This window comes from Sturnus vulgaris, chromosome 19, assembly GCF_052056855.1.
Source record: "Sturnus vulgaris isolate bStuVul1 chromosome 19, bStuVul1.hap1, whole genome shotgun sequence".
NCBI lineage: Eukaryota > Metazoa > Chordata > Aves > Passeriformes > Sturnidae > Sturnus > Sturnus vulgaris.
In genome coordinates, this window is record NC_142261.1 from 12287744 (window position 1) to 12308929 (window position 21186).

The window sequence follows — 21186 nt, forward strand, 5'->3', positions numbered from 1 at the left end:
GGTGGGGATCCTTGGGGCAGAAAGGCACCTACAGGAATAGGGGGAGCTTGGATAGGGGTCCCAGAAGCACTGATGGGTGTCCATGGGCTTGGGATGGGATCTCCAATGGCACTAGGGTATCCACTGGTTGGGAGGGGGCATGAGATGGGATCCCTTATGGCGCTGGGGGTATCCATGGGCTTAGGATAGGATCCCCAATAGGGTGAGGGGCACACAGGAGCTTGGGAGTGGCACAGGATGGAGTCATCAATGATGGCGGGAGGATCCATGGGCTTGGGGGGGCCTTGGGATGGGGTCCCTAATGGCACCGGGGAGATATGTGGGCTCAAAAAGGCATGGGAAGAGGTCCAGAGTGGCACTGGGAGCATCCAAGGAGGGTTGTGAGATGGTGTCCACTTCAGCACTGGGGGGTTTCAGGCTTGGGGAGGCCTTGGGATGAGGTCCCAAATGGCCCAGGGGGTATCCCTGGGCTGGGCTGGGCCTTGGCTTGGAGTGCCCGGTGGTACTGGGTGTATCTGTGAGCTTGAGGGGAGCGTGGGATGGGATCCCTGATGGCACTTGAGGACATCCATGGGTTTGGCAAGGGGTCCCCAGTGGCACTGGGGGTACACTAGGGTTTTGGGGGAGTCCCTCAGTGTATCATAGCACCCATGGTTGGAGGTCCTTTGGTGCAGGAAGCACCCACAATGTAGGGCAGAGCAGCCCCTTGCATGACACCAGCTTAGGGGGGGGTCACACCAAGCACCCCCAGTACCACCCTCCCCACCCTGAGAGGGGCCCAGGTTTTAGCATATTAAATATTTAATTGGCAGCAAAGGCACCCGCTGGGCTCATCAGGAGCAATTAAGCCCCCCCCACCTCCACAGCCGGCTCAGCCACCCCAGCAGCACCATCCTGGGGACTCACTACAGGATGGGGGGCTCCCACCTTCCCTTCCCTGCTCTCAATCCCCCAGGGCGCCCCAAAATGGGATGGGGGAGAGAGCTGGGAGCCAGGGAGAGCAGAACCTCTCCCAGCAGGGTCAGGGCACAGGCAGGGAGCCCCTGGGGGTGCAGGGAGACCCCCCCAGCAGGGCCCCCCAATCACTGCAGGGGGGAGATCTTCAGGGGAATCATTATCCGAGATTCCATGGTCCGGATCAGCGGGACTGGGGAAGGAAAGGAGAGACAGGTGAGGACAGGGAGCTCCCAGCACGGGCAGGGGGTCACCAAAGCAGGTGGGAGTCCCCTCACCAGTGTAATAAACGTTCTCATCCCAGCCCCTCTTTCTCCAGGCTGCATTCCTTGTCTCCTCCCGGGACTGCAGATCCCTGTAGGCTGTGGGGAGAGGATGGGGCTGGCACCCTGAGCCCCCCAGCCCAGTCCCCAGGCCGGGGGTCCCCCAGGGATGACAGCCCTTACCCCAAAGGTGATGCACCACGTAGAGCTCCCCGATCTGGGAGAAGAACCCCCCGACTGCCTCCTGGTTCTCCTGGCGGTACTTGATGGCCCGAGCCCTGCAGGAAGCAGGGGACACATGGGGGGCCTGCCCCAGGGGTCTCCCCTTCTCCAGAGGGAGCTTTTCCCACCTTGGATCCCTCCATGCTGGGAAACCAGTGGCTTACCAGTTGTTGCCCCACTCGATCATGGTGCCTGGCTGGAAACAGGGGAAGAAAATCAGTCAGAAGCCTCTTGCTCACTCAGCTTGGGGTCTCCTCATCCAGGAAGGAGGAATTTGGGAGACTGCCCCCCAAAACCTGGGGCATACCAGCCTGAAGACCCCCTCTGAGGCACAGGCTGATCCCCACCTTCAGCTTGTAGGTCCTCAGCTCGTAGATGTTTGGTCCCTGGCGGGGCTGGGGCTCATTCCAGAAGCTGAATTCCAGGAGCAGCTGGTTCCTGCGGGACAGCAGCATCCGGCTCCTCTCCTTGCGGAAGTCCAGGTACTCCTGGGGACAGCCCCAGCCGGGGGGTTCGAGGTGGGGGCCATGTGGCCCGGGGGTGTGGGGTACAGGGGTCTCGCCCACCCCAGTGGTACCTTGTTCTGCCTGAGCTTGCTCATGCAGTCCATGAGCGCCGGGTACCCGCCCGAGAAGCGCCACAGGTGCACTGCAAAGAGGATTTTGGGGTGGGAAGAGGAGCAGCACCCCAAAATCCCACCAAAATCTCCGCCTTTGGCAGCAGAGACACCAGGAGCCACTGCCTGCCCTCACCTGCCTGGTCCTGCTCGCCATACCACGTGTTCCAGTTGCCCACCAGGTCACAGGGGTAGTCAGGGTCCGAGTGGAGCTTGGGCAGCACCTCCTCTCTGTGGAGACACAGAAGGGGGCAGTGGGGTGGGGGCAGCACCCCAAAACCCTCCCAGTGCCCCTCTTTGCCCTCTCCGTGCTTGCCCAAACAAGCGCAGCCTGGGAGATGCATCCATTTCACAGGGAGGGAAACTGAGGCACGGAACAGGGACACAGATCCGCCCAGGAGCTCCAGGAGCTCTGCACAAGCCCTCCTACCCCTCTCACTCCAGAACAGCATCCCAACATCCCACTGGGATGCTGGGAAGCCCCCTCAGTGTGCTCACGTCAGCTTGTTGTAGGCTTCCAGGCATTCCGGCTTCACATTGTGAACTGCAGGGACAGGAGAGAGGGGCTGGGAAGGGGGGAAGGAAGGGGAAGGATCCGGGAATAGGGGTCCCGATGAGTGAGGGGTGCACCCCATCCGTGCCTGCCTTCTTCCTAGCAGGAGCACTCACACTGGATCTTGTAGAGGTTGCTGGTCTCCTTCTTGGAGAGGAGGTTGGAATGTGCATCCTTGCGTGGATCCACCTTGTGCACGAAGAGGGAACGGAACCAGCTGCCCTCGGCATCCCTGGAGTACCCCCTGCAGGACAGCGGGGCAGGGAGACACCGGGAATGACCGGCTGGATGGCAAATCGGGATCCAGAGGCCTTACTGCCAGTCCTGTGGGCAGCTGCCTCCATTGTCCGGCTTCCAGGGAGCCCCAGGGCTTCATCGGCTTCTGCTCAGTTCATACTGGGAGCCCTGTCCCATTTCTGGGGTGGGTCTGTCCCCAGTTCCAGTCTGTCCCCCTGAATCCAGAGGGGTTTTGGCCATGCTGCCCAACAGAGCAAGGACACTGGTGTAGGGGTGTGGGACAAGGGGGTCAAGCCCCCATGAAAGCCCGCTCAGCCCCAATGGCCACTCCAGCGACAGTGACCCCTCCATGGGAGGGACAAGGGGACATGGGGCAATGGGGACATCCCCCCACACGATCCCCTTTACACAGGGGCTGCTCCAGTGCTGGTGATGCTTCCACGGGCAAGGGGACATGGGGCAATGGGAGCAGCCCCCCAGCCTGTCCGCTGAGGTTCCCTATCAGCCCCAGGGGTGGCTCCGGGGCCCCGGAGAAGGTCGGGTTCCCCCCCGGGCAGTGGTGGGGGAGGAACGGGGCCCTTCAGCGCCAGGTCCGAGCTGCGGCCAGACCTTTGTCCCCAGCGAGGCAACGACCGTGGGGCCACTCCGAGGGCCGCCCGCCAGGTCAGGGGGGGGCGCGGGGTCTGGGCAGGGCTCAGGGGGCTCGGGGATGGGGGGTGCGGGGTCCGGGGAGGGCTCGGGGGCGGGGGGTGTGGGGTCCCCGCCCGAGGGGATGCGGGGAGCGGGGGAGAATGTGGGGTTCGGAGGGGATGAGGGGTCCAGGGGAGTACCAGGGTAGCGGGGTGCCGGTGTCCCGACCCGGGGAGATGCAGGGTCCGAGGTCCGGGAAGGATGCGCGGTCCAGGGGGGAGGATCAGGAAGCCCAGGGGAGCAGGGAACGGGGGTCCCCTTCCAGGGCGATGCGGGGAGCGGCGGAATGCGGGGTCAAGGGTGGGGATCAGGGGTCTCAGAAGAGAGGATACGAGTATCCCGGCCCGGGGGGATGCGGGGTCCGGGGGTGATGCGTGGTCCAGGGGGAAATGGGAGGGCTCAGCGGAGCGGGGTGCGGGTGATGCGAAGAGCGGGGAAGATCTGGGCCTCGAGGGCTCAGAGGTGGGGTCTCCACCCGGGGGGATGCGGGGTCTAGGGGACCTGCAAGGCCCAGGGAGGAGGATGCGGGTGTACCCGCCGAGGGAGATGCGGGGAGCGGGGCGGACGCAGAGCCCGGGGGAGGATGAGGGATGCGGAGATGCCGCGGGGGCTGTCAGGAGGGGATGAGACCCCCCTCATACAGGGGTCCCCGCCCGGGCGCCCCCACTCACCGCGCGCCCCGCGGGGCCGCGCCCGCGCCCCCGCCCCGCAGCCGCCGCAGCGCCGCGCTCCCGCCGCGCGCTCCCGCCGCCATCTTCCGCACCGGGGCGGGGCCGCGCGCGGCGCGTGCCCATCGGACCCCGCCCCTTCGGCCCGGCCCCGCCCCCTCAGAAGCTGGCCTGCAGCAGCGTGATTCTGATTGGCCGCCCGGCCGCACCTTCGCGCGCCCAGCCACGCCCACCCGCCCCTGCCCGACGCCGCGACGCCTCATTGGATGCGGGTGAGGGGGCCGTGCCCACGGGCTCGGCGGCGCTCGGTAGCCAATCAGAAGAGGCGACTGGAGAGGCCGGTGGCTGATTGGTCCCGATGTCTCGCTCCGGCCGGGGCTGCGGCGCAGCTCCAGGGAGGCGGGGCTTCCTCGGGCTCCGCCCTGCGGAGGGAGGGGTCAGGATGGGCGTGGGCACTCTGCCTGGGGGCGTGGCCGGGGCGTGGCCGGGTCTGTCTCACCTGCAGGTGGGGGTTCGGGGCATTCCCGCGGTCCCCCCGGCGTGTCCCCGGCCCTGGGGGAACATCCCCGCGCCGGGGGCTCCTCCTGGCCTTGGGGAACCTGAGGGAGGGCACAGGGAGCGCTGCTGCAGACGGACCCGCGACGTGCCCCAGACCCCCCTCTGCCCATCGCTCCCCTCTGCTCACAGCCCCTCTCTGCCCCATTACCCCTTTTCTCTGCATCAGAGTCCCCCCACTAGACCCATAGCCCCCACTCTGCCCCATAGTTCCTCCTGCCCCAGAGTCTCCCCATTTTACCCCATAACCCCCTCCCACCTCTGAGCCCCCTTCTCTGCCCCGTAACCCTCCTCACCACACAGATGTGCACCACAATCACCCCAGTACTTGCCCTCCTCATATTTCCCCCTATACAGTGGTAGTTCCAATTCCTCCCCCCACTTTCCCCCCAGATCTCACCTCCCTGCGGGGCAGTGGAGGGACCGGAGGGCAGCAAGGAGGGTGCACGGGTGGGTCCCCGACCCCCTCACCTGGGGAGTGCGTGGGCAATGGGGGAGAGGAAGGATCCGCACCCCGAGGTTCCTGGAGTGTCTGCTGGGAGAGGGAACGGGGGGAGCTGAGAAGGGGCAAGAAAACAGGAGTTAAAGGGTTAACTGCCCCCAAGATCCTGCCAAACGCTCCGTGACCCCCACAAACCCTCTGTGACTCCCTCCCCAAAATCTTCGACCTCCTTCTGCCCCCTGGGATCCCCCAAACTCTTCGAAACCCGGGCTTTCACTGTGCCCCCCCCCCATGGACCCCGGCCCCCCGGTGCCCCCACTCACCCGGGAAGGGGCGATGCCCCCCGGCGCAGGGCACAGACCCAGGCGTGCAGCTCTTCGGGGGTCTCAGCCCCCAGACAGTACGTCCGCATCCCGGGATGTTCAGCCTGGGAATAGGGGATCCTTGGTAGGCGGGACTCAGGTGTCCGGGTCCCGTCCCCCTCACCCAGGGCACACCCGGATGCGGGGACCCAGGGAAGCAGGGCTGACCGTGAAGAGGAACTGGGGGGCTCGGGGGGCGGGGGGCAGGATGCGGATCTCGTAGCCGGGCAGGGGGAGGCCGCCCCGCACTTGCTGCTCGCTGCTGTCTGGGGGGACAGAGGAAGGTCACAATGGGGGGCATCAGAGCCCTCATCTGCACCCCGAGATCTCCAGTACCATCAGAGACTTCCTCTGAGTCTCATTGATGCCCCCAAACCTCTCAGGGTCCCCCATGATTTTAGAACCCCACCAAGGATCTCTTCAAGCCCCCAGGGAGCTCCAGTGTCCCAGGAACCCCTGATCCTGCCAGAAGCCCTGATCCACCCAGAGACCCCCGATCCCCAGGAATTCCCAATGCTCCAGAAAGCCCCAATTCCCGAGGGATCTCTGACTACCCCAAATGCCCCAGAGATCCTTGATCGCACTGGGACCCCTGATTGCCCCAGGGACCTCCCAATCCGCCAGGATTCTTGGTCCTCCAAGGACTGCCCAACACCCCAGGAACCCTGAGCCCCCCGGGAACCCCAAATGACCCAGAGACACCCCGGGATCGCTGACCCCCCAGGCACCAGGTCACCCAGCCCCCTTACCCCCAGGTCCCCACGCGCTCCGGATGTCTCCAGACCCCCCTGCCCCCCCTCACCCCGGTAGTAGTAGAGGCAGAGATCCACCAGTACAAACCAGCGGCGCTTCCAGAGCCGCAGCCCCGAGCTGTCCTGACAAGTGGAGGGGGGGATGGGGGCTGAGCCCCCTCAGCCCATCCCCCCACGGGACCTTCTGCTGCCCCAGACCCCTCAATCCCTTCCGATCCCCCCAAGCTCCTCACCCCCAAGGGCTCCCTGCCATGCCAGACCCCCAAACCCCGTAACGCCCCGGCACCCTCTTCCATCCCCGACCCCATAACTGCCCCACACTGCCCGGTCCGACCAAGTGTGGCTGATCTCCCCAAACCCCCCAAATCCCATAACTCTCCCTCACCACCCATTGATCCCCCCCCAACTCCCTCTGATTTCCCCTCCCAGCACCATATCCACCCCCATGACCCCCTGACACTCCAGACCCTCCCAGCTCTGTAAACTCTTCAGCTCCTCCCCACTGCCCCAGGTCCCCCCAAAACCCACAAACGCTCTAGAATCCCGCATCTCAAACCCCATACAGCCCCTGACACCCCCTCCCCAGCCCTTCCCGCGCCCCCCGTCTCACCTGCTTGTGCAACCAGCCCTGCATGGCGGGGGGGGTGCGGGTGTCCCTCCGCAGCGCCTGCTTCCCCTTTCCAAAGGCATGGACCCTCGGCACGGGCCGGCAGGGCTGGGCAGGGGGGTCACCCATGGCAAGGGGCCAAGGAAGAGCTCCCTCAGCACCCCTACACCCCCCCAGGCCGCCAGGATGTCTACAACCCTCCTATCCCAATTTATCTTTGCACCCTACAACGCCCCCCCAGCTGCCTAGAGCGGCCCTCTTTTGCCCCATAAGTCTCTATGGAGTCTTGGGCTCCCCCGTACACCCCAATGCTCTACATGCCACCCTCGGGTGCACAGGGTCCCCCAAACACCTCCCCCAACCCTACAAACTCCATATCCCCCCCCCCGTGGTTCCCCAGTTTCCCCCCTCATGTCTCCCACCCCCTTCGCCCACCTGGGTGCCGGGGCCAGCGGGGGCGGGGTCCCGGCGGGCGGGGTCGTCGCTTTCTGCCATGGGGGGTCCTGCGGGGGCAGCGGGGGGCCGGGGGGTCTCCGTCAATGTCCCCATTGTCCCCGCGAGGACAGAGGCCCCGTTCTTCCCGCTGCGGGGGCGGGGGCCGCTCCCGGACGCCTGGGTCCCCCTGGGGGTGTCGGGGGGGCTTCTCGGCTCCCGCTGGTCCCTTCCCCCTCCTGCTCCTGCCTAATTCAGGTCCGCCCCGTCCCCCTGTGCTGGTCCCAGTTTCTGTCCCAGTAACCCTGAACTGGTCTCAGTTCCCATCCCAGTAACCCCGAACTGGTCCCAGTTCCTGTCCCGTTACTCCATGCTGATCCCAGTTCTTGTCTCGTTATCCCCGTGAAGGTCCCAGTTTCCGTCCCAATCTCCCTCAACCCCTCCGTCCTCATTCCCACCCCGTAATCCCCGTGCTGGTCCCAATTCCCGTCGTGGTAAACCCTGAGCTAACCCCAGTCCTTCCCGTCACCCCGTGCTGGACTCGGTTTCCGTCCCAGTAACTCTGAGCGGGTCCCAGTTTCTGTTTCGTTCACCCGTGCTCGTTCCAGTTCCCAGCCCGTTATCCCACCCCGATCGAGGTCGCGGTCCCGTTCTCTTGCCCTGGTCACGGGTCCCAGCCACTGTCCCATCATCCCAGTGACGGTCCCAGTTCCATTACCTCAGCTGGGTCTGCTCCCAGCCCGGTCCCGTGTCCCGGTATCGGTGCCAGTCCCGTCCCACTGCCCCGCGCTGATCCCAGTCCCAGTTCCAGTCCCAGTCCTGCCCCGTGTCCCCGCCCGCCCCGGGCGCTGGTCCCAGTCTCTGCCCCCACACGAGCTCGGACACCCGGGTCCCTCAGGGTCTCCTCACCCCGGCAACCACCGAGGGGGCAGCGCCCCGTGTCCCGCGTCACCCGGGGGAGCCCGTCCTGCGGGGACACCCAGGGCACTGGGGACACCCGTGACATGGGGTCACCCCACGGCAGCGGGCACACCTGAAACCCCACACATCTCAGGGATCTCTGACACCCCAAGGACCCTTATACCCCACGGACTCTGCACACCCCGGACAGCCCCAGATCCCTGACACCCCACGGACTCCTGAGACTACACGGACCCCGATTCCCCGCCCGGAGACATCCCACCGACCCTCCAGAGAGCCCGGACTCCCCACGCACAGCCCAGAGACGCCAGACATCCCCGGATCCCGGATGCTCGGCGGACTTCTGACACCTCACAGATCCCTGACACCCTCCCGTGTCCCGGTGTCCCCGTGTCCCCGTGTCCCCGTGTCCCCGTGTCCCCCACACCGGTGCCCGCCCCCTCCCACGCTCGCACCTGCAGTGCGCTCCGCCCACCGCCAGAGGGCGACACCATCACGCCTCATCGCTTCCTGACAGTCACTTAATGTCCCCGCCCCACCCCGCCCCTTCCCGTTGAGTGGCGTCCTCTCTATCCAATCACAGACGCCATTGCTCCCGCCTCTCCAGCACAGCCCTTTCTATTGGCTGCGGGGCGCGGCGGGGCCGGGCGCACCGAGCGGCTCAGCCAATGGCGAGCCGGGGGGGCGGGGCCAGGCCGCCATGGCGCCGCCGCCGCGCTGACCGCGCCGCGCCGCCATGGCCGGGGCCATCGCGTCCCGTATGAGCTTCAGCTCCCTCAAGCGCAAGCAGCCCAAGACCTTCACCGTGCGCATCGCCACCATGGACGCCGAGATGGAGTTCAGCTGCGAGGTGACGGCCGGCGCGGGGCGCGGGGGTCCCGCTGAGGGGGGACGGGCCCCTCCAAACACCCCCAGACCCCCTGAGGGGCCCGGACCCCTCTCCCGGTCCCGCCGCTTCCCGGGGCCTGCCCTGGGCCAGCAGCGGCACAGCCTTGTTTTGGTTATAAATCAGCCTTATCCTGGTGTGCTTAGGTGTGATTTTGGTTATTATTATTGCACATTATTCTGATTATAATTCGGCTTTTCTTTGGTTGTAATTCACCTTTACTTTGGTTATGAATCGGTGTCATTTGGCTTTACTTTGGTCATAACTTGGCTTTGCTTTGGTTGTAATTCAGTGTTATTGTGTGTGCTATTCAGTTGTATCCTGGTTATAGTTTGGCTGTATTTTGGTTATAATTAATCTCTCTTATGTGTGTAGTTCAGCATTGTTTTGGTCATAAATTGGCTTTTTTTTCTGGGTATAATTTGGCTTTATCCTGGATATAATTTGGCATTATTCTGGTTTTAATTCATTTTATACTTTGGTTATAATTCAGCTTTATTCTGGCAATAATTCATCTTCACTCCAGGTGTGATTTAGCTTTATTTGGGTTATAATTTGGCTTAATTCCAGTTATAATTCGTTCTCATTCTGGCTACAATTTGGCGTTATTGTGGTTATAATTCATCCTATACTTTGGCTACAATTCAGCTTCATTCTGGGTATAATTCAGTTTTATCCTGGTTATAATTCAGCTTTATTCTCATTACAATCCAGTTTCATTTGGGCTCTAATCCAGTGCTATCCTGCCATCCCAACCCAAGCCACCACTACACTGTGGCTGTCACAGGGCTTGAGGAATCTCAGTGTCAAGGCTTGAATCCATAGGAATCCAACTCCCAAGTGCTCCACAAACATCCAAAGACAGAATTTTGGCATTTTCCTGAGCTCTTAGCTCACTGTGAGGATGAGGGATGCTCCAGGGGGTTGGGCCTGGCTTTTCTGTGATAATTTCCCTTTTTGGGGCCCTTGGAACTTGTAAAATATTCTCCCAGGGCGTCGCTGCCAAACCCTGGGATCTGCTTTGCTTTTTCAGCTGAGCCAGAGGGGTTGGCCACACAAACATTGAAATCCCACTCCAAACTCCTCATTTAATAGTTTTTATTTCATTAGCCTGCCCCAAACCCTGACAGAATCCCCAGTGCCCATCAGCCAAGTGGCGTTTGCCATCACTGATTTCCTTGCTTTGGAAATCTCCTCTCAGCTCTGAAGAATTTCCTTCTTTTCCTAGGGATTAAGGATTGCTTTAGGCAGCTGTGTGAGCTTCCCACTTCCAGCAGAGTGTGAGTGTCCCAGCTCTGTTTTTCCTGGTTTCCCGAGGCTGCGGCAATAACTGATGATGGAAAGTAAATAATTGTTAATTTCCGTGGTGTGGTCGGGTGTCATTTTCCGCTGGGATCGGGGTGGGAAGGGGGTGTTTGTACAGTGATGAGGCAGCACTCCTGTGGGATTTGGCTGTGGAACTGATGCATCTCCAGCTGACTTTTCTGGGAGGTTCCTGCCAAAAGAACTTGTTGCTGCAGAGAGATTTCTGCAGCTGGGAGGAGCTCGGGAGCTGTGAGGGCTCCTGGGTCATTTTGGAGCTGGTGCTGGGGGGATGCAGAGGGAATTCAGGCCTCATCCTTAAGCATGGAACATTGGAGCAGGAGGGGGGGATGGATGGTCGGATGGAGGTGAGTGATGGGGCTGTTTCACACCTTGCAGGTGTGAGTGAGTTTTCATGGAGTCACGGAATGGGTTGGGTGGGAAGGAACCTTAAAGCTCATCCTGTGCCACCATCTGCCATGGCCAGGGACACCTTCCACTATCCCAGGTGGCTCCAAGCCCCAATGTCCAGCCTGGCCTTGGACACTTCCAGGGATCCAGAGGCAGCCACAGCTGCTCTGGGCACCCTGTGCCAGGGCCTCAGTACTCTCACAGCCAGGAATTCCTCACCACTATCCCCTCTAACCCTGCTCTCTGGCAGTGGAAGCCATTCCCTGTGTCCTGTCCCTCCATCCCTTGTCCCCAGTCCCTCTCCAGCTCTCCTGGAGCCCCTTTAGGCCCTGGAAGGGGCTCTGAGCTCTCCCTGGATCCTTCTCCTCTCCAGGTGAGCACCCCCAGCTCTCCCAGCCTGGCTCCAGCCCTTGGAGAATCTCCATGATCTCCTGGGCTTGCTCCAAGCCCAGGGCAGCCCAGCTCGAGGTGTGAGTTTTATCCAGGCTCCATCTGAGCAGTCCAGGTCCCAGGATCTGTGTCCCTGTTTTTGTGTGGCACTTGGGAGTCTCTGGGAAAAGCTCCTTGTTTTGCTGAGTCTGCAGGAACATCTGGACAGAGGGATCAGACACGCCTCGAGCTGCTGGGGTTGGGAAGGTGGCCCAGGGAAGGGCTTGGCTTGCTCTACACCCACAGTGAGACTTGGAGCCAGGAGTGGACTTTGTGCCCTCCTGAGAGTCGATTTTTGGGAAAGACTCTGCTCCTCCCTGACGGAATCCGGCCCCTGTGCCGAGGTTTGCCGGGGGAAGAGCGAGCAGCACTGTTTACCCAGCTGTCTGTGTGCTTTGAGGTGTCTTTGGCCAGGAAGGAGAGCTGCTGACCCCAGCAGGAGGCTGGGAGAGGGAAATCTGCCTCACCGACACTTGAGAGGATCAGTGGAAAGAGCTGCAGTGGGAATCCTGCGGTTTGGGGACTCTTGAGATGTATTTTTGTGGCCTGTGACACCTCATGCTGACAGGGACAGAGAGCTGCTGATCTGTTGGATGTCTGGTGTTGGTCTTCCATGATCCCTGGGGGTTCCTCCCAGCTCAGGATATTCCATGATTCCATGACCCAGCCGTAGCTGCTGGAGACTTGCCTTCTTTCTCAGTGCTAATTTTTCAGTCTGCTCCCTAGAAATCCCCAGCTGTGCATTTTAAGGGATTAAACCTGCTTTGCATCTGTTTAGTCTGCAGTTGATGTCTCTAAATTGAGTCTAAATCTAAAATAATTCCTAGAAATGAAATCTTAATCTTTCTAACACGGTGATGGAGATTAATAATCACGATTGGGGTTTCACTTTAAAGACTTAAATTTTTTGGGGGGCAATCTTGGAGGCACAAAGCGAGTATCTTCCTTTTATTACTTCCATCTTGGAGGTTTGAGCTGTACCTAATTAATTGATAACATCTGGAGGAAGGGTAGACATTTGCATAGCTCTTGAATCCCTGTGCTAAAGCAACCCCAGCTGCCTCACCTTCCTGAGAACCTTGGATAGCCATGTGGGAGCCTCTTCCCTGGGAGGGTGCTGAGGCCCTGGCACAGGGTGCCCAGAGAAGCTGTGGCTGCCCCTGGATCCCTGAAGTGTTCAAGGTCAGGTTGGACAGGACTTGGAGCCACTGGGATACTGGAAAATATCCCTGTCTGTGGCAGGGAGGTGGAACAAGATCGACTTTCAGGTCCCCTCCAAACCCAAACCATTCTGTGAGTTATTCAATGATGAAAACTCCATGGTATTTTTGAGTCTACATCCAAAGCACTGTGTATCCCACATCTCTGGTGGGATGGCAAAGGTGAGGTGCAGCTTTTCCCTTTCAGAACCAAGTTCCCTGGCTGATGGGAGAACCCCTCCATCTTTCCTTTGGCCTCGTGGGTGTCTTTGGCAATTTCTCCCTCTTGCAGTGCTCTGCTCCGTTAGTGTCTCTCCATCTCAGAGCCACAGCTTGCTTTCCAAAGGGTGTTTTCCTCTTTCTGTTGTGTTTGTGATCTTGGACTTGAATCCTGCAGGGATGGTCACTCCATCAAGGTACAGATCACTGCCCAGCTGCTTCCCAACCTTAGTCCTTTGGCATCTTAAAAATGAATGGGAAAGCTTTACAGCCAGCCTGGAGAAACAGTTTGAGTGTTCAAGCAGCAAGAAGAGGCAAGTTCATGCTGGTGTGTTTGCTGGTCTCAACATGCATCCTGTTACTGCTTCAGTGCTTAAGCTGTTCCTCTCTGTCCAGAGGATAATCCTGGTTGGAAGGGATCTTTATTTTAGCCCCGTGCCCCACTCGGTGCAGAGCCAGTTGGATGAGGTTGGATGTAAAGCCCTTGTAAGTACAAGAGTCCTGATTTTGGCCACGTGCAGCCGAGTGCTGTCCCTTTGTCACCAGACACGGGGACTTGTGTAGCTGAGCTGCAAAGCTCATCCTCTGGAACAGGAACAGCCGAGGATTTGGTGGTGGAAATCTGGGTGGAAATGAGTTTTTGAGGAAGAGCTGGTGCAGTAAATCCGAGCTGAGTTTTGAGCTATGTCCAGTCACTGCACCAAAATAAAAAGGCAGGAGGAGGAAATCAGGGAGCAGAATGTGCTTGGCTTCCTTCTGCATTGCAGGATACTTGGAATGGGGTTTATAAAGATCCATACATTCCCAATTTCAGGCAGCAGGGTGCTGGTAGGGACAGTGACCTCTTGATGCTGCAAAGCTTCTGTGAGTAGACACAAGCTTAACAGGAAAAGACCAGTCTGTGTGTAGGAACAGCTGTTTAAAAAAGCTGAGAGAAATAATCCCCCTCAGCTACAACATGATCCCCAATAAATTTTTGGGATACCAGCTGTCAAGTCGATGCTTGGTTCCTCCATGTGTCTTGATCTTGTGCCAGCACTCAGGAGTGTGTGCTGCTCTCTTTGAATCTGAGACTCAGCAGGTAAGGGCAATTTCCTCTTTCATGTCTTGGAGGCATTTATGCCCTAAAACCTCAGAATTTCTGATTCACACCAGTGACGTTTGGGAGTTGGTATTTTAGAAGTGTCTTGCTTGGTGCAGTTCATTTCCCTGAGTTGTGCTTGTGGATCCTCTTTGGCTTTGGTGCCTCACCCTGCACCTGAAAAGTTCTCTGGATCTCCTTCTGTCACAGCCTCTTCCAAGCCAGTTGGAAACTCCTGTTACTTCTCTCCAAAGACTGTTCAAAACTGCTGTCAATCCCCAGACTGTTAATTAATCCAGAGATGTGTTGATGCAGAGGAGAAGGAGGGAGGGCATTTGGGACAGTAAATCTTTCTCTTTTGGAGTGTAGACTCCAGTTTTGATGCTCTTTAATACATCTTCTTTTTTTTTTTTTTTCTTTGTACAGGCAGTGTCTTTCAAGTAGGTGGTTTTAGAAATTAAAGGTACTTGAACAGGGAAGCAGCCCTGGGAATAATCTCCTTGAAGCTGAGAGGCAACACTGGTAGGGAATTGTTGGAACCCTGAGGCCTGAGAGTTTTAAACTTTCTGTGCTTTCTGACACTGACCCTTAAAAAAGCACTGCTTTGGACTTGAGGCTTTGGAGAAGGCTTCCAAATTTGAGTGATAAGAGTTAGAATCACTGTAATTTCTCATGGTGAAGGGTTTGGAATTTGGGATTTTAGAATATAGTAGTAGGTATGGGACAAGATGGAGGTTCTTGGGTATTGTCTCTTTCTTCCTTCTTGTTCCTTCTTCTTCATGATTTCAGGTAGTAGTTTTTGGATTGGATAGTTAGTGCTGCATTGCAAGTCACAGGAGTTTGGTTATAGGGTGAAAAGTAGAAATAATGCAGATGTTAGCTTTTAATTGGATAGTTAGGCTTTAAAAGACCTTGTAACTAGCTAAATTCACCTCCATTTTCTCACTTCTGGCTTGATAGGTAGAAGTGCTGAAGAACTCTCTGTACTTTAGCTAAGATTTAATAAACAACCAAGTCCCAACAAGAAATCAATCTCTTGAGCATTCAATCTTGACTCTGAGTGAAGGCAGAAGAAAAAAGCAAACCACTAACAGGGAATCCCTGGAGGATTCAAATTCTCCTTTCATCCTCTTGGAGCTTCTTGCTCTGCACTGAGCTGCTGCTTTACCCCATGACTCTTCTTCTGTGTGAGCCCAAATTACAGGGTGAGGTGAGGCTTTGGGACAGGGAATCATGGAATGGTTTGGGTTGGAAGAGACCTTAAAGCTCATCCAGTTCCATCTTCTGCCACGGGCAGAGACACCTTCCACCATCCCTGAGTGCTCTAAGCCCTGTCCAGCCTGGCCTTGGACACTTCCAGGGATCCAGGGGCAGCCACAGCTTCAATCTGTGCTTACAGGGAACAATTCCTTCCCAATATCCCATCCAGCCCTGCCCTCCTGTGTCCTGTCCCTCCATCCCTTGTCCCCAGTACCTCCCCAGCTCTCCTGGAGCCCCTTTAGGCTCTGAGCTCTCCCTGGATCCTTCTCCAGGTGAGCACCCCCAGCTCTCCCAGCCTGGCTCCAGCCCTTGGAGCATCTCTGTGGCCTCCTCTGGACTCTCTCCAGCAGCTCCAGGTCCTTCCTGCAGCTCTGCAGAGATCTCACCTGAGCAGGGCAGAGGACATTGTCACCTGTTGTTGTCCCCTGCTTCTCCCCGAGCTCTGTCTGGTCACAAGCGCCTGTTCTCAGTTCCTGCTCCGTCTGTGGCTCGGGCAGACACCACGGAACGTGCTTGGCTGCACCATCTGCATCCTCACGCCTGGGCGCCTTCTTGGCCTCCTCGGTGGTTAACAGAAATAGGTTTTAATTAAAAGCTCATTATCGAGTTGTCATGTAGCATTAGTAAATAAAAATAACTTTTACAGCCCTGTCTTGTGACTCAGTAAGTGGCAATTGAAAATATTTGACATCCCGTTATTTAAAACAAAATTGACAAATAGTACATTTTTGATTCCCTATTTGCTCCAAATGGGCTTTAAATCTGAATAAATGGTTGTCTGTGGCACTGTGGTTATCATTCAAGTCCAGAAGGAGAAATAAGTGTGGTCTGCAGTCTCAAAATCACCTCTATTTCAGTTGTAAACTGTTGCAGCTGGGTGATTTGGGCATCTCCTGTGGGATGGGGGTTTGGAATAGCTACAGGCTACATCCAGTTTCTCATTCCCAGGTGGAAGGATGCTCTGTTCAGGCCCAGCTCTCTCCATCCTCATCCCTGTTTCAGTGGTGTCGTGTTCTCTTGTTAAAGTTTGATTCTAAACAGGAATAACTTCACTCAGAGCACTTCTTCCTGGTGCTTGGTCCCTTTTTCCCAGCAGTCCTTTGGCTGTGGTGTCACAGCAAGGGCTCTTGCCTCCCTTTGCATCTCTAGCACAGATCTGACACCTAATAAAATTACCTGCAAAGCAAGAAGCCATTTTCTGTGTTATTTACGGGTAAATTGGTGCAGTAAAATACTCTGTAAATGTGAGTCATTTCTGCAAGGTCGTGCATTAACCTCGCGCCATGGGTGGGGTGTGCAAGGACCACTGCCCTGGGTTTCCCTGGGAAGCAGCTGAGCCTTGGTGTCCTTATTACCCACCCTGATCCCAGGAAGAGCTGAAGCTCCAGGGGTTTGTGTTTGTGATGAGGAGAAGGTGAGATCTTAATCTGTAACCCCTGAGCAGAGCCAGGTTCTGTCTCCTGGAGTTTGGGCACCTCCCAGGAGAGCCTCTGGTGTGAGGAACCTGAATATTAAATTAAACTCATCCCTCTTGCCTCCCCTTTGCCACATTTGACATTGTTGGAAGAGAAGCATCAGCCTGACAATGTTTTGGGAATCTCTGTTCTGTGTAGACCCCTCGCTCAACCCTCTCTGCAGAATGGTTGCACCCCCTTGTCCTTTGCTGTCCATTTTTTAGAATTGTGGAATATCCTGGGTTGGATCATTGAGTCCCAGTCCTGTCCCTGCCCAGACCCCCCAACAATCCCAGCCTGTCCATCCCTGGCAGCGCTGTCCAAACGCTCCTGGAGCTCTGGCAGCCTCGGGGCCGTGCCCATTCCCTGGGGAGCCTGGGCAGTGCCCAGCACCCTCTGGGGGAAGAACCTTGCCCTGAGCTCCACCTAAACCTCCCTGACAGCTCCATTCCCTGGCTCGCCCTCCCTCCTTGTCATCCCCTGATGAGGGGACCAGACAGCCTTCTGCTCATTTTTGGAGCTGCTTTATCGAGTCGGGAGCTGAGGAGCAGTTGTGAAACCTGACAGAGAGGTTATGCTCCGAAATAAATCGTGCAGTTGACTGCGAGTTGGAAATGACTCCCGGTGCAGGTTAATAAATAATGCAAACCCTGTTAATAGATGCCAAATGTGCCGTCTCAGCCAGAGAAAAAGATGATGCCAATAATCTGGACTGGAAATACTCTGTTCTAGCCACTGGCTGCAGAGTTTTAAGTGTTTAGTGCTGTTAATTTAAAATGCTTTGCTGATAGATTGTAACTGCTCTGTACTTAGTAAAGAACAACAAACAGCTCGGTGGAGTAACAGCCTGTTTATAAAGCACCTCATTCCCATGTCCCTTCCAGACTCCTGAATTCCTGCAGCCACCCGTGCTGTGCTCCTGCTAATGGGAAAGGAGCTGCAAATGTCAGAGGTGATGCCTGCAGCACAGGGAGGGTGCTGGAGTGACGCATCCCGCTCCGTCCTGACGGTCACATTGAGGTTATCATGATGTAGCTTTTTGCTGGGAGATGGAGCTTTGTTACAGCATCATACCAGCCACCCCAGCATATGGCTGAGAAGGTATTTTTCTGCTCTGAGCTTCTTAGTTTTGTTTTCAGGAGCTCAGAATGGCTTGTAAAATCATCTTTGTGCTTCAGGTGTCACTTGAGTGCCGTGTAAGGAATGGCGTGACGGACACAGGGTGGATGGGAATGGCCAGCCTGTCCTGGCTGTCCTCCAGGCTCTCTGGACAGCAGCTCTGTCCATCCCCTCAGACCCTGGAAGGGCTTTTTATTTTAGTGGTTTACAACCACAGAATGTGGCAGTTAATGATACAAGTGAAGTGTAAAGTATGGGTGAGGAGGGCTGAGGTCCTGGATGTCTGTAAAGTGGCTGGAGTTCAGCTGTCAAAAGATGCCACTTGAATGCAGATCGTTATTTTAAGTACCGAGGTGTGGAGGGAAATCATGTCTGTTGGAATAAAGGTGGCTGCTGATCACTGATATATTTAATGAAGGTAATTCAGCGCAGTTGGGGAGGATGTATGATCTGTTATGGCTGGAGTCTTGAGCATTGTGCAGGAATGTTAAATGTCTATTCCTGCCACCACAGAAACGCATGGTGACAAAGCGCTGGTGTAAAACGCAACAGCAGAAGCCTCACTTAAAATACAGTCCCTTAAAGGGGGGCTTGTAAAAAAATGAGAGTTTTTAATGTAGGCAGATAATGATGGGGAAGGGGGAATGGTTTTTAACTAAGAGGGGAGAGATTTAGGTTAGGTGTCAGGAAGAAACCCAGCTGTGGGGCCCTGGCACAGGGTGCCCAGAGCAGCTGTGGCTGCCCCTGGGTCCCTGGAAGTGTCCAAGGCCAGGCTGGACAGGGCTTGGAGCAGCCTGGGACAGTGGAAGGTGTCCCTGCCCATGCCAGGGGGTGGAACTGTATGATCTTCCCACCAAGTTCCAAATTCCCATCACCAAGTTAAAAATGCAGGAGTGAAAACTGCACAAAGCTCCTGCTTTAATCTTCAGTGCAGCTTTTCAAAACAATCTGATTGTTTGTGTTTTGAGAGGAGACCTTTGGGTCCTGTCAGTTCTTGAGCACGGTTTGGGTACCTGAGGTGGTTCGGTGAGGAGTGACAGCCGGTGGAAATTCCAGGTTTAACACACTGATCCCATGGGATGTGGAGCGATGTCCAGAGCTCCTGGGAGCCGGAGCCTGTCCTGGGAAGGGTTTGGTGCAGGCACTTCTGTGCCGAGACTGAACCACAAAACCTTCTCTATGGTCCTAGGGAAGGAAAAACAGCCCATAATGCTTTATACAAAGCAGTTTAGTGAAGAAATAGCCTTTTGCTGGCAGCCTGCTTTTATGTGCCTGCAAAAACGGTACCAAATAGCTCTTTTAATGGGCCTCACTCTGTTTTGTCTGAGCCCTTGAATTAACCTCCCACTTAAAATCATAGTCGGGAAAAGATCTTCTGCAGTCTGAGCCATCCTGTGCCGAGCTGGAGCCCATCCCGGGGGCTGGAGGATAGTGAAATGTGTGAAATTAGGGGGGTTATAATTACAGCACTGCCAAACTTGCTGCTCCTGGCGTTTTGACCCCGAGGTGTTGACAGCGCCCGATGCGAAGCTCCGGGGGTGGTGTTTTTGGGGAGGGTGCTGTCGGCTTTGTCCTATTCCGGGACTGTGAGCGGGTGTGTCTGTGCTCTCTGGGAAGGGGGGAGAGCAGTGACGGAGCCATCAGTGAAAAGCAGAGCTGGGCTGAGCTGGGCCTGGCTGTGCCCACAAGGCGGCAGTGGGGGACAGCGGAGCGGCCCCGGCGTTGATGTGTCCAGGTGGCACCAGGATTGAGTTGTAGTGACAAGAGAGCGAGCGGGATCTGTTTGCGCAAGGGCTTTGGAGTAATGGCCATATGTCTCGGTCCAGCAATTGTTTTCAGCGTGCAGATGGAAGACCAAAGTGGCTTTGGCATATTAGATTCATGTGGTTTATGTCCCTCTTCACCTCTCTGCCTCCCAACACCTCCTGGTTTTATGAGCAAACTTCAGTAGCATCATGCATGCAGCTGCAGGATTGCTCGAAGGACACAGTCCTTGAGCAACCAATTTTCTCTGCTCCTTGGCTGCTTTTGTCACCAACATTTTCAGCAGAAAATGCAGTTTGACTCTATCAAAATGTGCTCCCAGAGAACCGCTGACTTCAGTGGTAATGATGGGGAATTTGGAGCTCTTTTTGCCTTCTCTCCGTGCAGGGTCGGTGGCTCTGGATGCACGCACTCCATGCAGGGCTGGTGTCACTGCTGATTCTGTGGCTCCTCTCTCTGAGCCGTGCAGCTGATGGTTGTGCTTGTGCAGGGCTTCCTGGGCCTGTAGGGAGACACATTAAAGCCACCAAGGGGCAATTCAAAGGGATTTTTATTCCCTACTGGCAATAGGCAGGAACCTAAACACATCAGGAGCCTAAATTTGAGCTCAACAAGAGCCTAAACGAACCCTTAGTTTCCCAGGGCAAGAAACAGGGGCTTTACAGTGTCATTTTTTAGAAAAGGGGGAAATCACATCTCAGTTTCCTACTGAGGGAGGAGCTGGTGATCTGCAGATGAGATCAGATGGAAGGAGAGAACGTGTGCCTCGTTAGGGTGTTTTCATGTCTGTACCACATGCATTCTCATCTGGTTGACCTTGTGAGGTGAAAACAGTGCATTTGGTTGAACAGAGAGAAGTTCTGAAATCCATCTTTATAACTCTGCTTCCTGTTTGCTCTCTCTGGCAGGTGAAGTGGAAAGGGAAGGACCTGTTTGATCTGGTGTGCAGGACACTGGGACTGCGGGAAACCTGGTTCTTTGGGCTGCAGTACACCATCAAGGACACGGTGGCTTGGCTCAAAATGGACAAGAAGGTTGGAACCAAAGTTCAAAAAATCCCAGAATGGTTTGGGTTGGAAAGGACCCTGAAGCTCACGTTGTTCCAAGCCCCTGCCATGAACAGGGATATTTCCCTTGAGAGGTTGTGTGGGATGACAAAGGAGAATGTCCTTTCTTCTTTCTTTGAATGCCTGATGTTGTGTGATGGGTGAACTGGGATGGATGAACTTAAATCCCATCTCTGAGGCATCTGGGGGTGTCAGACTGGTAAAAGCTGACAGAGATGCCCCATTCCAGCATCTGTGCACTCTGAATCCCCTGGAGACATTTTGGGACACAGCCATGCTGGGGTGCTGCACTTTGGGGTGACTGCAAAGCAAATTAAACCTAAAATTCTCTCTTTTGTGCCCCTGGACACAAAACCATCAGCAGAAAAGTGGAGTTGCCTCTTGTTTTGTTGAGAAATACAAAGAGCTTGAGAGGAGGAAAGCCAGAGTGAAAAGGAGATGGGGGTAAGGGAGGAAATGCTTCCCAAATCTCTGAGGGGTGGGTTTTGGAGGTGTCTGATGTGACTCTGTTCACATCTAAAAGATGTGATACTACAGCCAGATGGTCATGGATACTGAGGGAGGTCTGGGTGTCTCACCTCTCAGGCTGAGGTTCTAAACCAACATTTAACTGGGCAGTACCAGAACAAGGTGGTAAGAAACACCACTGAAATAAATTCAGTGCAGGGAAAGAAGGAGAAAGTCGGGTGGTGGCGCAGCAGGATCCAGCATCACTCCTCGA

The 21186-nt window shown here is 56.3% G+C and overlaps 2 protein-coding genes across 11 annotated transcripts in view; one reads left to right on the forward strand and one right to left on the reverse strand.

Annotated features, from left to right (window-relative positions):
• Window positions 1-783: 783 nt before the first annotated feature.
• On the reverse strand, window positions 784-8778 carry NIPSNAP1 (nipsnap homolog 1). The gene is made up of 18 exons (XM_014894764.2): window positions 8730-8778; window positions 7357-7424; window positions 6925-7029; window positions 6365-6437; window positions 5731-5824; window positions 5524-5627; window positions 5159-5315; window positions 4703-4802; window positions 4207-4625; window positions 2725-2852; window positions 2554-2599; window positions 2192-2286; window positions 2017-2087; window positions 1787-1927; window positions 1604-1635; window positions 1401-1495; window positions 1233-1316; window positions 784-1147 (listed from the first exon to the last, which is right to left on the reverse strand). The coding sequence occupies exons 1-18, from the start codon at window positions 8776-8778 to the stop codon at window positions 1083-1085; spliced, it is 1926 nt and encodes a 641-aa protein (XP_014750250.2). The 3' UTR covers window positions 784-1082.
• A 179-nt stretch (window positions 8779-8957) lies between these two features.
• The window catches only part of NF2 (NF2, moesin-ezrin-radixin like (MERLIN) tumor suppressor), a 46870-nt gene continuing 34641 nt past the window's right edge, over window positions 8958-21186 (forward strand). For all 10 annotated transcript variants that reach the window (XR_015807699.1, XM_088176255.1, XM_014894761.2 and 7 more), the window contains exons 1-2: window positions 8958-9124; window positions 20307-20432. Coding sequence is in view for 9 of the 10 variants with exons in the window: in XM_088176255.1 (XP_088032381.1) it covers window positions 9011-9124; window positions 20307-20432 (240 nt within the window). In the remaining variant the exon portion in view is untranslated. The remainder of the gene's footprint in view (window positions 9125-20306; window positions 20433-21186) is intronic.

Bases quoted from the DNA above. Each gene is read 5' to 3' on its own strand.
- NIPSNAP1 (XM_014894764.2), bottom strand. From the start codon at position 8,778: ATGAGGCGTGATGGTGTCGCCCTCTGGCGGTGGGCGGAGCGCACTGCA. The intron at 5,825-6,364 runs GTGAGGGGGGGC...CCCCCCAGACAG, and splicing joins CTGCCTCTACTACTACCGGG to CAGCGAGCAGCAAGTGCGGG. The intron at 2,853-4,206 runs GTGAGTGGGGGC...GCTGTCCTGCAG, and splicing joins GCGGCCCCGCGGGGCGCGCG to GGGGTACTCCAGGGATGCCG.